General features: G+C 38.2%; 1 protein-coding gene across 5 annotated transcripts in view; it reads left to right on the top strand.

Annotated features, from left to right (window-relative positions):
- The window catches only part of RAP1GDS1 (Rap1 GTPase-GDP dissociation stimulator 1), a 104,819-nt gene that overhangs the window by 85,942 nt on the left and 1,981 nt on the right, over positions 1-16,896 (top strand). For all 5 annotated transcript variants that reach the window (XM_069784062.1, XM_069784024.1, XM_069784034.1 and 2 more), the window contains 9 exons: positions 441-569; positions 2,970-3,095; positions 5,849-5,992; positions 6,259-6,390; positions 6,798-6,932; positions 8,527-8,652; positions 9,631-9,770; positions 12,909-13,035; positions 14,392-14,520. In XM_069784062.1, coding sequence (XP_069640163.1) covers positions 441-569; positions 2,970-3,095; positions 5,849-5,992; positions 6,259-6,390; positions 6,798-6,932; positions 8,527-8,652; positions 9,631-9,770; positions 12,909-13,035; positions 14,392-14,520 — 1,188 coding nt within the window. The remainder of the gene's footprint in view (positions 1-440; positions 570-2,969; positions 3,096-5,848; positions 5,993-6,258; positions 6,391-6,797; positions 6,933-8,526; positions 8,653-9,630; positions 9,771-12,908; positions 13,036-14,391; positions 14,521-16,896) is intronic.

Genomic DNA, 16,896 nt, shown 5'->3' with positions numbered 1-16,896 from the left:
TTATATTCATTCTAATTTTAATTTTCCAGTTTTGATCTTTAAGGGGAAACAGTATATAGGAACAAGCTCTCAAATAATTATTTCACTAATATAGTTTTGTTTGATTTCAGTCAGCTAGTCTCAGTGAGCTCAGAATCAAACCCAACATGTATTAGGAACCTGATAACCACAAAATTATCACTAGCTGCATAATTCACTATACCCTATGACAAGATCAGGAGGGGATATTTCTGGGAATACGTCCCATTGCCAGAGGCAGGGGGAATTATGAGTCCATATCTCAAGTCTGGACCAGATCCTAGTGTAGAAGAGTAGAGGAGACAGACATTTTAATGCTGCTTAGCCTAGAAGTTGCTTTGTGTAAAAAATGCTTTTTTGGTTTAAAGAATAGTACTACAAACAGAAATGCTAACTCACTGTTGTACTTTCTTTTTATGTAGATACCCTGCAGTCACAGCTTATCAATATGGGTGTTATTCCTACCTTAGTGAAATTGTTGGGTATTCATTGCCAAAATGCAGCTCTGACAGAGATGTGCCTTGTTGCATTTGGCAATTTAGCAGAACTTGGTAAGTCCACAATATTAATCTCAAATTTACATCCAGTTTTTGTGAAGTTAAATCTTAAGACTAACAAAAGCTTTGCACTGATGCTTGTTCCATTCCTTTTGGTACATTCAAAATTTAAAGCAAGCAATTTTTGCTTGTTGTCTCCAGAATCTATAGATGTCTGTCTTTTTTTTTCCCTTCAGTAACTGAAATTTATTTGGGTGCTTAGTACAACCTTATGTTTTATGTTAACGTTCTTCCATGCAACTAAGCACATTTTAAATCATCTAAATAGTATTTCCTGAGCGCTGCTACTTACTGTGAATTATTTATTAATAATATAAATAATGTATCCTGGTGTAGCTCCATGAAGTTATATCGGGATTAAATTTGGCTCATGGAAATCACTGAATGAAACTGAGACAGGCACAGTTCATAAATCTGCCTATACAATATTCTTTCAGGTGTAGAGTTTCAACATGTTCTAGTCTAACTACTTGTATGCACAAATCATAAATACTACTAAACTGTAAATGTTATTTTTAGCAAGTTTAGTTACAACTTCATTTAATTTGAAGATTGTGGTCCTGCTTTGATCTAATGTCTTTGCAAGTAAGTGGGCTAGTTTTCACTGGAATTCCACCAAGTGTAAACCAACAGGTTGTTAGGGCCCATGTTTTATTATCGCTTGTGTTTTACATTGCTGTTCTTCTTTTGCTAACCTATTCTGTGAAATTTTCCTTTTATGAGGTTTTTTGCACTGGAGTACAGTAATATAGCAGTTATGATACCATCCTGTATTTCTAAGAAGATTCAGCAGTTCAAACTATGAAAAATGTATCTGTGAGTTTGTACTATTTGGTGGCCTGAATTTATTCGCAACTATCATAAGTTCATAGATTTCAAGGCCAGAGAGAATATCACGTTATCTCGTGTAGTCTGATCACATGCAAAATACCTTTGCTTATAGCATACAGGTCTACTTCACAAATCAACAACAGAAAGAGGATCAAAATAGCACTAAAGAAACAAATAGATCAGAGATCTTCAAGATGGGCACTGTGTATTGTGTGCAGAAAATATAATGAGTCATATACTGGAAATTATAGTGCTAAAATGCAACTAAAACCATAAGGATATTAAATATAATAAATGGTATCTTCACTGAGAACTACATTTCCTTTCCCTCTTTGGAAAGATCCAGCTCTGTCCAGCTGAGTAATAAGAACCATGGGAAAGAAGCTGAACAGCAGCTGCTTCCCTTCCTGTTCCCATAGCTGAAAACATGCTCGTTCTTTAAGATTGGCACAAAATTAATTTAGCTTGTAATACTTTAATCTCCCTTAAACAATAGCTTAGTCAATCACATCGTGACTGTAATATTTTATTTTTGCCTTGTAACTTCAGGGAATTTTATTGTGAGGTTGTCATTTTTCATCACTTAAGGGACAACTGCATTGCATGGATCCCTTGAGAAGTATTATACAAAACTCTTACTCTGTGTCAAAGCAGGGCAAAAACCCAATAAAGAGAGTGATGGTTCTGCTTTTAAAAATACTGGAAAGATCAAAAATCTACTTAGAATATGCTATGCAGTCATGCATATTGAGAGAAAACAATAATGAGATGTGCATAAAAGGGCTAGGTCTGCACTTCATGCTTTTCCCCAGTCCTTGGGGTCAATTCTACATTAAAATAAACCCTAATCATCCCTTAGAGCAGCAGCCAAGGTGCTGGAAGGTTTTCTAACTACAGATGGCCCTCAGGAGGTGGCAACTGGAGAATGCAGAACACCAGCCCTACCACCTGCATCCCCTGTAATACTGCCAGTGAGGAGGAATAAGATACAGGCAACAGAATAAGAGATGCTTTTGTTGAATCTACATTTGAAGAACCGTTATCTGCTGGCTAACCTTCTGGTAGCAAGCTAGCCCATCTGTAAAGCTGCTTTATGCTATCTGTGCAGTATGAAATGGCCCTGCAACAGCCACACACAGATTTCAAAGGAAATGTCACCATCATCATGAAACTGTGTAAATATTAAAGCATCCTGTACAACTCTTCATCTCTCCTATAGAAAATGCAGTAAATTATCTGCTAATCTTCTTGTTAAGCTGAGGGGAATCAAAGACTTAATATATACTTTTGTAATGTTACTGTTTCTATAGCTACCTTTACATTCTGTTGGGCAGAAACAGCCCCAACAGCCTTAATCATAATAAATTCAGGTCAGTACATTTATCTTAAAGTGTTAGACATTTTTCTTTTCATTTAGTGACAAGCACAAGTCTATTGTTCTTGTCTGTGAAGAGCACCGTTAGTCATCTTACTGAGTAAACCTGGTAATAAAGAGAAAAAAATAGTCCTACCTTTTGATGTGGTTTGTTTACTTGATATTGAATTTTTCCTTTTGCTTCACAGAGTCAAGTAAAGAGCAGTTTGCCTACACAAACATTGCTGAAGAGCTTGTGAAACTGTTCAAGAAGCAAATAGAGCATGATAAAAAAGAGATGATTTTTGAAGTTTTGGCTCCCCTGGCCGAAAATGGTGAGAATTCGCTTTTTTTTCTTACACTATTTTTTATTCATTCCCTTATATGTATTTTGGTATATTGGTGTCTTTTCCAGGGACTAAATACAGAGTAACTGGCTGCCTCATTCAGAAGCCACCATGGCTGATCCTTGTGATGATAGTTTCGTATAAAATGAATAGGTCTTAATTGTCTGAGCGTATGACAGGAGCCAACAAACTGTTGATGCTAATTCCACCTCCGATTCATTCTGTATATAACTATATTTTATTTCACTGTACCTGCAGTGGGAATATCAAAAGCCCCTTTTTAGAGGGCTTGACAACATTTGTCTGCAAAACACTGGCTCAAGCATTCATAGTCCGTTACAGCACCAGAACATCAGTCATTACGTCATTTCCTGGGATTGCAGAACCGCTGGCAGCTCCATTTCCTACGGACCTTATTTTTGCAATGGGCATGTTAATTGCAGAGCTAAGAGCTGGACACTCTCCCCCTGCTATTCGTTGAGAGATCCCACACATTTAATTTGGGTGTTTGCTGGCATGTATTGTGGTAGCCCCAGGTAGCCCCAGGAGACTTGAGTTTCATTCACTGCTAAGCCAGAGCTTGAAGTGTTGGAAGTGATGTGTGCCCGATCACCCCTCCGGGATGTTCCTCCCAAAGGAATTCTGAGTGGTTCGTGTTATCTACCATCTGCCCTTAAAGGAAATGAAGAAATGAGTTCACAGGTGGAGCTGGACTGAAGCGGGAAGCAGTTCTGAGTATGGGAGATATCGCAGTATTTGATGACTCTATAGCCTTGTTTTAATCACCTCAGCATTAAAGCTTGTTTGAATGGAATAAATTACTAGATAGAATTGTAAACTCTAAAGATTTAGGTTTCATCCTACTCTGTTGTACACGCACACTCTGTCTGTGTCTGTTTTACATAGTATAAATCAAGATAAATTTTTACTTCAATTAAAAAAGTTACTTTGTCTTTTATTTTAAGTGGTATGTGAAAACAGGATTCCTTTTTTCAGTTTTAAAAATTCACATTTTGCCAAAATGTATTCATTTATTATATAGTAGCTAGCAAGTTGCTCTAAGATAGTTCCATCCTTGGAGACTCACTGAACTGGGTCAAACCTTTTGCGAGTTTGACATATTTCAGTTCAAATGCTTAATTTTTCATACACTGTGTTTTATAGTCGCAATAAAATTTGATAAGTTTACTGCTGCTGAACATAACTCAGGCACTTGCATGTTATGAGGTAGTCAGCTGAACTCTTCCACTGTGAATTCAAGGCATACTTAAATGAGTTCACTGTGCTGGTATTGTTTAGGTACTTTTGATTCTAGATAATTAGCAATAGGTCTGAAGGCAAAAAAATCTAAATTAAGTATTTGCAGAGTCTGGATTTTGGTGGTTGGAGTTTTTTTTGTTTTGTTTTGTTGTTGTTTAAGCATACTGGTGTAGCAATTTATATTTCAAATCACAGAACATCTGCAACCTGGTATTCTGTAACTAAGGGAACTCTTTGTTTTTTAAAGTGCAAAAGTGCCTATTTAAAAAAATCCCAGCTGGATATTTTGCATTCCCTAACAAAGTTCACAAGAAGATCAGCCGCTCTTAGAGGAACAATGAATTTCACTCAGGCAAAAAGCCTAGTGACAACAGGAAATTGAGAGTCAGACACATCCTTCACCAGAGGTAGAACGCCTTTCCTCACCCAACTGTCACTTGTAAACAATTAAAAAAAAAATATTTCCAAAGCTTTGGCCTTTAAAAATGTTTTAACTTGGGTTAAACTCCTTGTTAAAACACCATTTCATGCAGAAAGCTAAGAGAAATCTATTTATTTGCAAATTTCTGCAGATTTGTGACTGTGCTTTCTAAAATCAGCATGCAAAAACTACCAGAATCACTATCACATAAAAAGACATAACACAGCATCAGATGACCTGCCATTTCCACTTAACAGAAAGGGAGTTTAGGGATGTAAAGGAGATTCCCAGCTCCAAGTTCCCAAGGAAAAATCTGATAAAGATTGTGTTGCAGAAATAACAGAAAAAATAGTGCTCCCAAGTCCTACATCACCACCTGAAAAACATGTTTATCGCCTTCTCTGTTGGGCCTTGTTTCCAATAACAACTGAGTTTGCCCCATCAGTTTCTAGTTTTTCTTCAATCACAAGTTTCTCTCCCAACCCAGCCTTTTGGATTTGGCCTCACTGTACTCCTCCTGCAGCCCTTTTCAATGAATGGCAGAAATCTTGGCTCAGCTAAAAGAAATAGGTGATTACTTGCTCTGAGATTTCATCAAAAAGTTCTGTATTTTACACTTGCGTGCCTCAGTGAAGTCAGTAGCTCTTCTGTACGTGAAATAGAATAAGAAACCCTAAGTTTGTTCTGCAGTACAGTCCATAGTCTTTGGAAAGCCCAAACATGGCACAGTCCTTATGAGTCTGCTGCATGACGACTGAGATGCCAGAAGTTTACTGTAGAGAAATATCTGCATTTTTGAGAAGTGAAGAGCAGCTCCATACAGTTTCAGTGTATAGTTGTGTTCTAAAGGCAGTCCAGAGCTGGGGGAGCGCTTGGTAGATGAATAATAACAGAAGTTGGCCCTGAGAATTTAAAATAAAGAAGTTGCAGTTTTATCTACACAAGCTGTCAGTGAGACCGTTGACATTACTACTTCTTTTCACAGTCTGTCCTGCGTGTATGTACAATGGATGTATTTAAAGTCATGATTCTGACTCCTATTATCCATGCTATTCTTCAGATGTCATTAAACTGCAGCTGGTTGAAGCAGGCTTGGTGGAGTGCTTACTTGAGATCGTCCAGAAGACTGTGGACAGTGACAAAGAGGATGATATTGCAGAGCTTAAAACAGCTTCTGATCTTATGGTTTTATTATTGCTTGGAGGTAAGTACGATGTGTCATCATCTTCTGCAAAGCAACAGCAGATACCTGTAATGCCATTTGGCTGCTGAATTTTACTAATTTTCTAAATAACCTAGAGAACCTGCTACCTGCCAGTTAACATTTAATGGGTCAGATTTTGTCTCTCATCCCATTGCAGGACTAGACTAATTGTAGTGAAGCCAGCAGAGCTTCACAACTACAAAGAGAAGAATTTTCCCTAACAAACGCTTCTTTGGCTTGCTGACTGTCTATGCTTTTTACCCCAGATGAATCCATGCAAAAGTTATTTGAAGGAGGAAAAGGCAGTGTGTTCCAAAGAGTACTTTCATGGATTCCTTCCAATAGCCATCAGCTACAGCTTGCAGGAGCACTGGCTATTGCAAATTTTGCCAGAAATGGTAAGACTATGCCATAATAGCTTATGTAAATTTATCTGTGCCCTTCTATTATGCTTTGTCTGTACAGCTGCAAACAAAAACTGCGTGTCGTGGTAAAGCTCATGTTGAGCTATACAGCAACATCAGCAGTTTTATACTTTACAATCCTGAAGAGTGTTAAGCCTACTTTAAAAATACTGTTTCACGTTTGTAGAGACGTATAGGGGAGTTCTGCCTTCTTCAGTGTTTCTTATATCACTCTTCTAAATTTGTCATGAGCACTGCAACTCCCATTGATGATGGTGGTCAAATTCTCAACAATGAAATCTAGAAAGGACAGGGAAATAACCCTTATATTCTTAAAAAGCTCCTGTAAAAATCTTAGTAATAATCTTCCATTCACAAGTGACTTGTCTCATCTCATGCAGATGGAAACTGCATCCATATGGTGGATAATGGCATAGTTCAAAAGCTGATGGATCTGCTAGACAGACATGTGGAGGATGGAAACGTAACTGTGCAGCACGCTGCACTGAGTGCTCTCAGAAACCTGGCAATTCCTGGTAAGCCTCGCTTTGCATTGCTGATTAACCAAAGGTGAAATTCTGTTCTCCCACTGCACCCCGCCAGGGGATGAGGGTGGGAGAACCAACTGATGGTCCTAGAGGCAGGTCAGACTGCTGCTTTTCATTCAGGCCGATCACCGCCTTTATGTCTTTTGCGCAGCAGTGGTGACAAGCAGTTTGAAATACGTCACAGGCCTATTCACCATCCTTTGCCGCTTTGAGCCTACAGTATTATCCCCCACCAAGGAAAGGGCAGCTTTGTAACAGGCAGGGAGCTGAGGAGGCCTTGGATATGATTTCTCAATCCTTTCTGTGCAGAGTATTGCTTTTTTGTTTGTTTGTTTTGTTTCATGTGGGAATTCTCTCTCTCAGCTGAGGGTCCCCATCAGAGAGCAGTGCCCACTTTGTTGAAACACTGCATCTTACTGTAACTTCCTGAGGCTTTAACAATTCCCAAATTAGAGCTGGAGGTAGACTGTTAGAATAGCCAGCCTACTGCAATTAGTTACTGTTCATAGGCAATGAACTGAATGCTAATTTTGTCATCTATAATAACTTAATTTGTATGAGTTTTGATTACCCAAGCATAAAAGGCAGAGCACAGACACATAAAAACAAAGCAAGTCTCTAATACTTGTGTATGCTTTCTCGTACCAAGCCAAAAATAAGTCTTTCATCCATTTAACATTATTTTACTATTTTCAGTTTTGACAAACAGTAACTTTCTAAGAACAATCATGCATACATAACTAAACCCATGCAGCTTTAGTGGTATGCCATTTGCTTACCTTTCTCAGGTGATTAATTCTATTAATGACCATCAGTCAGCAAGCTGCCCTGCAGCCTACACTCAAGGATGTCTTGCCAGAGACCTACATAAGATTTCATGTATATTTTTATAGAAAAATTAGCAAGTAATAACTGGCCTCAGTGATGAACTGTTTGTTAAACACTACTTTGAATATGAAATAAGCACTTTTTTCTAAGTACAATATTGAACCAAGTTTGCACCTTACATATATTTCAGAGCGTTCCATGAAAGTGGAGAACGTAGACTAGTGAAGGGGATGAAAGAGAGTTTGGGGGGGCCAATACAAGGACTACAGGCTCCAGACACATCAGGCCACAGTGTTGTTTATATAAGTATTGGAACTGGGTAGGAGGTTATTCTGCTAATTGGATGCTTTAGTTCCTTTGCCTACGTGAAATAGAAGAGTGGTTTTGGGAATCGGAGAACTTTCCTCATATTTGGGGGTGCAAGTACTAGTCTGGGCTTCTACTTGATGCATTTTGTGGAAGACACCTTTCCTACACCAAGGGAGAGAAGTCTAGCCTTCAGTTTATGTTCAGGCTGAACACTGAAAATTAGATGTGCATGCTAGGAAAAAGCACTTAATTGCACACCTGTGTCTTAGCAACCATGACATTTTTCCACAACACAGTATTCTCAGTGCACACTCATGTTCCTGAAGTCTGTGTTCACAAGCTATTTTTCAAATTGTGTCTGAAAGTTTGCTTCAAGACCATCTTGGAAATAAACTGCATCTTCTAGAAATGTTCTTGAGATCATCCCTGTTCTTTATTCATGCAGTTGTAAATAAGGCTAAGATGCTATCAGCTGGTGTTGCAGAAGCTGTATTGAAATTTCTCAGATCGGAGATGCCCCCTGTTCAATTCAAGCTGCTGGGAACATTAAGAATGTTAATAGATGCACAAGGTAAAAATAAACTGTTCTCTATGTTAAGTGATTCTCTTTGGTTCAGTCTGTGATATGCTGCCAAGCTTCTTAGAAGAGAGAAGCAAAGGGGGTTTTAAAATTTTATTCCTGAAGTCTTTTAATAAATCTAATATATATGCAAAGGGAGAGGAATGTGGGTTGATTTTTTTTCAGAACTCCAAAATTGACTACCCGGGACCCTCAGAATAGGTGTCAAATGCTTATTTACTTTCATACTTCAGAACTCTCCTACACTGTCACATTACGAGTGTGTATTGAGGCATGTTTTAAGCTACCACTCCTGTTTTGCTGTTCACTTACTGCATTTCCTGGCTCTACCTAGCTCCTTGGAACAGACTAATGCATTTGTTAATTGATAAACTACAATTTCAAAATGAACAAGCACCTTTTATTTTAACAGCTTGTTCCAGGATGACAATTTATAAGATCAGAAGTCTGCTAAAAACCAATAGTAGTTAATGAGCTAAATTAGCCAAGTATTTATTTTTGACACAGTCCTGCACATCTTTTCAAAAGATCCATTCTAGTTCTAGCAAAGCTATTAGATGTGAAATGGGAATTCATTGAAGAAACTTATGTGACTTATAAAGCCTAATCTAACCGACACAGTGCTGCCTTCTGGCAGCACTCCCTCCTGGTTTTAAATTTTTGAGCTACTCACCTGGGGTGTGACATCACCTGTATTTTCCTTACTCTTAAACAATGCACAAGCCTCATTAACTGGGCTGATAAGTTGTTTTCAAAGACTGGATTATGTGTGTTTTTCTGTATTTTGCTTCCATTTTGACTGGCTTTACTTGCTTCCATGCAATCTAGACTTCTCCCACCATTAGTGCAAGCTAGTGAAGTTCTGCCTAACAAACTCCTTCTAGTTAGTAACTTTCAGCTTATTTTTCTAGCACTTACTTTAAAAAGTGACAACTTTTTTGTTGTGTTGTTGGCTCCGGCATCACGTAGCAGAAGCAGCTGAACAGCTGGGCAAAAATGTAAAACTGGTGGAACGATTGGTGGAGTGGTGTGAAGCCAAGGATCACGCAGGTGTGATGGGAGAGTCCAACAGACTACTTTCTGCACTTATACGACACAGCAAATCAAAAGTAAGTTAGTGGTGAAAAAGGTCAGCTTATAAGAACTAAGAGCTATGTCTGCACTTGATATTGGTAGCCAAGCCTTCCAGTACATAATCCTTCTAGAGAGCCAGGCTGGTTAATTCATGTGTTACATTTCCCTGGCCTCTGGGACCTGCCAGTCAGACACAAGCAACAGCTTTAAATGCTTCCTGGAACTGCATAGTTTTTAAAAAAAATTAAACAAAGGAAAACAATTTCAGTGGCTGGCCAGTTGAAGGAACACTGTTAGGATTCACGTGGCTAAGTCTTGACTTATTTTTATTTATATTGTGTCCTGTAGAATTTCAGCATGCCATATTTTCTACATCTTAATGATGCTATATATGAAGGCTCATTGCACTCAGTTGTTATGATCTTGCTATACATTTATATAAAACTGAGATCCAGAAATAGTCTGTTCCCCTACTCTTCATATAGTATACTTAAGAGTTTTAAGATTCTAACGAATCATTAGAAATGATCATTTATTCCAAATTCTAACAAAAGCTTGCACGTACATGGCAAAAGGCATGACATTAAGAGAAACTATGGGACAGATGAGTTCTGTCCCTCACATCACCTTTGCATCAACAAATACCTTTACATAAGCAGTCCAAGTCCACTGTACTTGCTCAGGAAAGTATTAGGCAAAACATAGCCTTAGAAAGGACAAAAGCATCTCCTCTGGAAACAAGCTATTTCGGGCTCAGACTTCATTTAGCATGTTCACTGATACGAACACAGGCTGCATGACTGAGCTTAAATAGCAAGTGTGATTCAGAGAACTCAGACTTTAACAGTGACCTCTTCGTTCATGCATGGCATTTGCAAAGTGAAAAACATGTTGTTGACCTGATCTATACTGACCCTCTCCAAAACCAAATCAACAAGCCTTAGAGATTTAAATCTTTGCTCATGTCTAATATTACTGTCTCCAATACCTATTCTCCATTTTATGTTCTGCCTCTAAAACTGATCAGGTTTCATTTTTTCTGAGTTCTCATTTTTTCTACATCACCACCCCCCCCAGTCCCCAAGGTGCATGCGTAGATGGCATACGCTGCCACAGATGCAAGTTTTTATCAATACTCTCTACAGGAAAACAATTCCATTCTAAATACAGAGACACTATTGATGGCATCAAATAGACATTAATACAGAAGTTAACAATTATCACAGATGAACTTTTGTGTGGTTTATGTACTCATAGAGGAAACTTGACTGGAAGAGGAAAACAGAGCTGAGAGGGTGGGTTTTTTAATGCTTGTACTGCCCTCTAGGTTTGAATATGAGTACAACTGTATGGTTCTTTACAGCACATCAGATCTGAATTTGGTTTTTAATTTTAAAGGATTTGGAGTAATATTTACAAAGGCGACAGTAGTTTAGAAAACTTATGCCTCGTTCTAAAATATGGAGTAGGTACTTGTGAGTTAAGCCACACTAGCACCAAACCTGACTGCTGTCATCTCTTCTATCTATTTGGTACTGCCTATTAGAGGGTGATGTTCACCTACAAAATAAAAAACTTTGATGTCAAAGATGCTGATCGATTCCCAAGGGTTATATAGCCAAAATTCCACACTAATTGAAAGAGAAATTAGCAGTTCCCAGATTATTCCATGAAGTCTCAAAACTACTTTGGAGTTCCACCAGAAAATCACAAATAATAAAACACATCATTACAAGTAAGGAAAAATATAAAAATACTTACATGCTTGCGTACATTATGTCATTCAGGAAAAAATAGGTTTTAAATGTGAAATTCTTGAGTCATTAGGCTCTGAGTTGTGCCACTAGCATCTTCAGTATGATTTTCTAAAAATATTTCAGTTTTTCAAGGATTATGATCATATTGTGTCTGTTTCCTTGCGTAAAGAATGTCGCTGCATAGCCTGTGCAAGCACTGGGAACATAAATCATTCTAAACACATGTATCAGTTAAGGAGTTTTGGCTTGTGGCTGGAGTTAAAGGGATATGTGCCTTAAATGGAAATTAAACACATTGATTAAAAATTTGAATCAGATTCTTATTTCAAGAAATAACTACTATTTCAAAACTTTGTGCACCCACAGAACAAATAAAAAAATAATAAAAACCAAACCACATTTCCGTGAACAGTTTTCCTTTGGCATGCCAAGTTACCTGATTTTTAGGCAAAGATTTTGCAAGTATTTTTGGGACATATAATAGTGAAAACATTAGGTGCAGACTCACTTTTTTTAATGATAAATAACAAGTAATCAAAGACCTGCAGACACCAGGAATCTTTATTCATCCTTTGTCATATATGTAAGTTGGATCAAATTTTGGACTTGAAAACAGAATCCCAGCTGCTTATTTTTAAACTGCTTTAAAGCCATTTAACCCAGTCACATTTTCATCTCCTAGATACTGGGCAACAGTTCATTTTAATTGCTGGCTTTAGAACAGAAACCAACACACTGGTATCCCATAACTATCCTTTCCTAACCTGCTTTGTATTTGAAGGACAATTCCACAATACATCAAGAGAATGCTGCTCATTTTCCTGCCCATTTCTAAAAATCTTTTTTCAAGTCACCATTTCTATTATGTAGTAAGGTGTAATATTTGTGATCTCTCTGAACATTTTGAAGAAGCTCTGAAAATTCATGGAGAGAGATGAAGGATTTGATAACTTTATTAAAACTATGTTCTTGTGTCTCCTTATCCCAAATATATGGTTTGTTGGGTGCTTTTGATAAGCTGCTCTACACAGCACAACATAAAGGGAAAACTAATCATCTTTGAACACCAGCTGAGTTCAAACATAGCAAAGAGTGAACTCATTGTTAGGCGATTGATGGCACGCCATGAGAACTTGGCTTACAGAGTATAACCTGGAAAAGAGTTAGTTACCTGTGTCTTAAGTTAGTCATGTGCTTTACTGCCTTGGTTTAACAGGTTGTATCTTATAATTGCAGAGGAATAGCAGATGGTTTATAGGCCCACATGCATGTACATTTGTGTATAAAGTGATTATATGTGCATAAAGCCAACAGGTATCCTTACCCAAACATAACATAGCATCCATGACAATTTCGTTATTTAATACGGTTTGTATGCAATGCAGAATTTTTTCATTTCTATGTTATTTATTTTAGGATGTAATTAGGACCATTGTACAGAGTGGTGGCATCAAGCATTTAGTAACCATGGCAACCAGTGAACACGTAATAATGCAAAATGAAGCTCTTGTTGCACTGGCATTAATAGCGGCTTTAGAGTTAGGTGAGTATCCCAACAGCTAACTCTACCTGTTTTCTTTCCAGTCTGTACCCAAGGGAAGTCATAGAGGGAGAGTTGTGCGAGTTTCTTTTGCAATGTAGAGCTGCTTCCTCCTTCCACCTGCCTTTCAGTAGCATGGAAATACATGACAGTTCATGCAGACATAGGCAGGCAGTAAGATTACGCAGAAAACTGGAGTTTCCTGGTAATGCAGTGTCTGCTCCATCATTCTGGTAGGTCATCACGTGATCTAGGAAAGGCCCTTCAACATAACTTTCAGATTTTGTGTAAAACCCAGAAGGCTAACAGTTAAGAAAATTATACTTTAGAGCGGAGACTATATGACCCAAGTACATTCCTACACTGGAATGGTTAATCCCCTTTTGAGAGGGCTTATCAAAGTAAAGCTTTCACTTACGTAATTAGTGAGAGCTAGAGAAAACACATAGAGGTGGATAACGCCACCAAAATGTCTTTAGTATTATTATTAAGTTCCACAGAAATAGGTGCAAGAGTTGCCATACAAAGACAGAGATGATTACATGTCTTGACCTGCCTTTGTAGTACCTCAGCTTACCAAACAAAAAGGTAAATGCCCAACAGAAGTTTTGTTTATCCTGTTTGCTTGCTTATTAACTAAGATAAGGAACTAAATAAGCAACATTACATATTGTTGCTCTTGATTTCATCTCTTGCCATTGAGTACTACAGGAATGCTATGTTCAACTTCCAAATCACTGCCAATGCCAACAGGGAATTGTTTTAATTAAAAGTGTTCCTATTGACATGAATCATCTAACCTTTCTTTGTCTTGTCTTCAGACATTTAAGCCTGAATTCAGTATATGTTTCTTAGAAAACTACAGAGGAAGTAACTCCCACTGCTCTTGAAAAGTTATGCAGAGCCTTTATCGTGGACCCTGAGCTCCCTCTACCATGGAATCAAGAATTACACTGTCTGCCTTTGAGTAAATTTTTTCCAAAATTTGAGTAAATGATTGCCAAAAGCAAATGCAGGCAATGGGAGTCTTGAAAGCTGAAATATTGCAGGTGTTGGCCTAAATATCTAGAAAGCCTGGTGGCTTTTCCATGAGCTCACTGCACATTTAAGATTGGATTTTATCATTAAACTCTGTGATTGTCCTTTCAAGTAGTTACGCTGTTTTACATTTTTATAGCAAGAGCTGTGATTCCTATCATCATACCATGTAATATGTGCTTCAGTTTTATGCCAAAGAGTTATGTACCACAGCACCACTTTCACTACAGTGAGAGATCCATGTTTCAATAAATGGCTAATGCACAGAAGCATCAAATCAAGCACCACTTCCAGATTTACAAATTTTCACTTGTATTTCAGTCACTGCTGAAAAGGATCTTGAAAATGCTCAGCTTGTTCAGATTCTACATAGACTGCTCTCAGATGACAGGAGTGCTCCAGAAATAAAATACAACTCCATGGTGCTGATCTGTGCCCTTATAGGATCTGGTGAGTATTCAGGAGAACACTCTTACTTTCCTAAGAGATTTATGTATTTAAAGTTAGTTCTCTCTTTTAGCCTGAACATAAGAGCATGTGCAAACACACTCTGAGACTGGTTGTCTGTTCTGAATGAATGTACACAGAAGGGTTCAATTTACTATGACACTTTAGTTATAGTGTTTATTTATAGTGTCAAGAAAGAGGCTGTTAACTCAGTTTTGGAGATTAACTGCAGAAATTGGACTCTGGCTTCTGCAGGATGCAGCTAGCTCCAACTTCAACTGACAGGAGAGAAATGAAAGGCATTTAAAACTGCACAGTATCAGCCACTCTTTGCAAATATGCAGATAACAAAGACTTTATTTTCACCTTTAGCTGCAAGTTCCCCATAACTGATGTGTGATGGCTTTTTTTAATTGGTCAATTTAGTCAAGTAAAATTCAGTGGAATTTTGCAAGGAGCCTCCTCGCTTTAGTTTTAAATTCCTACAAGAATGGTAGGAAATAAAGATACAGGTAATATTTGCAAGGGCACACATGCACACAAATGATTACTTAGTACAGCACGTAGGCTATAACCCTGCTTTAGGAAGGATCCTCACGCTTGCCTCCCTAGGAAAAGTCCTTGCCTCAGCAGCCCTCACATGCTTGGCCCACCAGGCACAACTTTTCACGGTTGCTTTGATAGACGACCAGGACATGCTCTAACACATGTCATTACTGGACACTGTAAACTCTAATCTTTCTGAGCTAACCCTCTGCTAAAGGTCAGACTGTTTAGAGGATGGTGTAGCAGGCTATGGTTTGATATTGCCCACACACAGGTGGGAAGTTGCAAACAAACAAACAAAAAAAACCCAAACCAAAACAAAAAAAAGCGAGGTATCACGGGGAAATTTGATTTCCAGCTGAGGTTTCAAGAAGTGGCTATGTTTCTTTCATTCAGTTCTTCAAGAACTATTTACTCTGTGGAAGGAGAACAAATTTCATTCCATAAAGGTTTCAGAAATTTACAGACAAAACAAGATGACAAAGGACTGGATTAAGTACAGAAAGGTGGAAACTCAGAGACTGTCTGCACACAACTTGCCAAGTGTGAAACATCTGAAGGTTCTCCAGAGATGAGTTTACAGCAGTTCAACTGAATTGATTAAAAGTTATCATAGCTAAGTGTGTGCTGTCTCTGTAAACAAAGCTGCTTTTTTTTTTTCTTAAACACAGTTCACCATGCCTATTGTAAGCATAACTCTGGTGACCTCTACATCTATGCGAGGGAATGCTGTATTACTGCCATCTTAAGGGAACAAATATTTATTTTTAGAGCAGTATATATATCTCAATTTACAAAGATTGTGCTCAAAATTTGCTAACAAACCTCAGCTCCCAGTAAGCATTCACTTTAATGTGAAGACATGTAATTTAGTTGTTACTCACAACTTTCCTGAGCCATTTGGTGCTTGGGATTATCCATCCATTTTAGAGCGGAAGCCTTTCTGCAGAGGTTCCCCCTCAGCCTCACTGTGATGTTCTTGTGAGTATTCCCACTGCTTCTAACTAAAATAATCATCCTCAGAAATTCTGCCTGACACTTGCATTTTCCCTTCCCTGAGTCTTGTCACCTGCAAGACTGACAGAGTTATTTAAAGCCAAAAACCTCTCAATTCCACCAGAGTAAGGAGCAGTCTTAGGGTGGTTTGTTTTTTTTAGGGTTATCCAACTGGCAGAGTTCAGTCTGCCACCACACTATAAACTTTGCCGAGGCATGAGGCATCTTAGCCTGCTCCCAGGGAACAGACAGCACATTACTGCAATACGCAGCAGTAAAGTTAAGGCCCAGCATTTGGCTGACCCAGTGTTCAGCCCTGCTTCCCGATTAACAAGACCTGGGTAAAAGTAGTGAGTACACCAAAGTAACAACTGAGCAACCCTGGTATTAACATTTTTAAACTATTGTAACCAAGGGGGGGATCAAAAAGCCAAATCTGCTCTTTACATGTGAAAATACTAAAATACATCTCTCTCCCAGCTTTGTTGCCTCTGACTCATTTTCACCAGTCTCCACACAGTGAGCATGTATATTTACATGTTTCTGTATTCTACTGTAAACAGACCCATGTAGCCATTTTAAAGCAACTGACCGCAGTATAGTTCCATAAAGACTAGAAGTGGTTGCACTGGTTTAATTATTGGTAAGATTAATTCTCCAGTGACTGCTTCTGTTACTGTCCTTTGTTACAGGGTATCTGGCATCCCATTTAACTTGATATCACCAGCAGCTGGGTGTTAAGCAGTAAATTGATATATATTTATATGTGATTTTTGCCATCTGGAAGTTGCCCTTGCAACTGAGTGAATGGATGGAAAGAGGGAAAAATGAGGACAA

This window comes from Haliaeetus albicilla, chromosome 1 (genome assembly GCF_947461875.1).
Source record: "Haliaeetus albicilla chromosome 1, bHalAlb1.1, whole genome shotgun sequence".
Taxonomy (NCBI): Eukaryota; Metazoa; Chordata; class Aves; order Accipitriformes; family Accipitridae; genus Haliaeetus; species Haliaeetus albicilla.
Note: the sequence above shows the minus strand (reverse complement) of the source record. Positions and strands in the feature narration are given on the sequence as shown.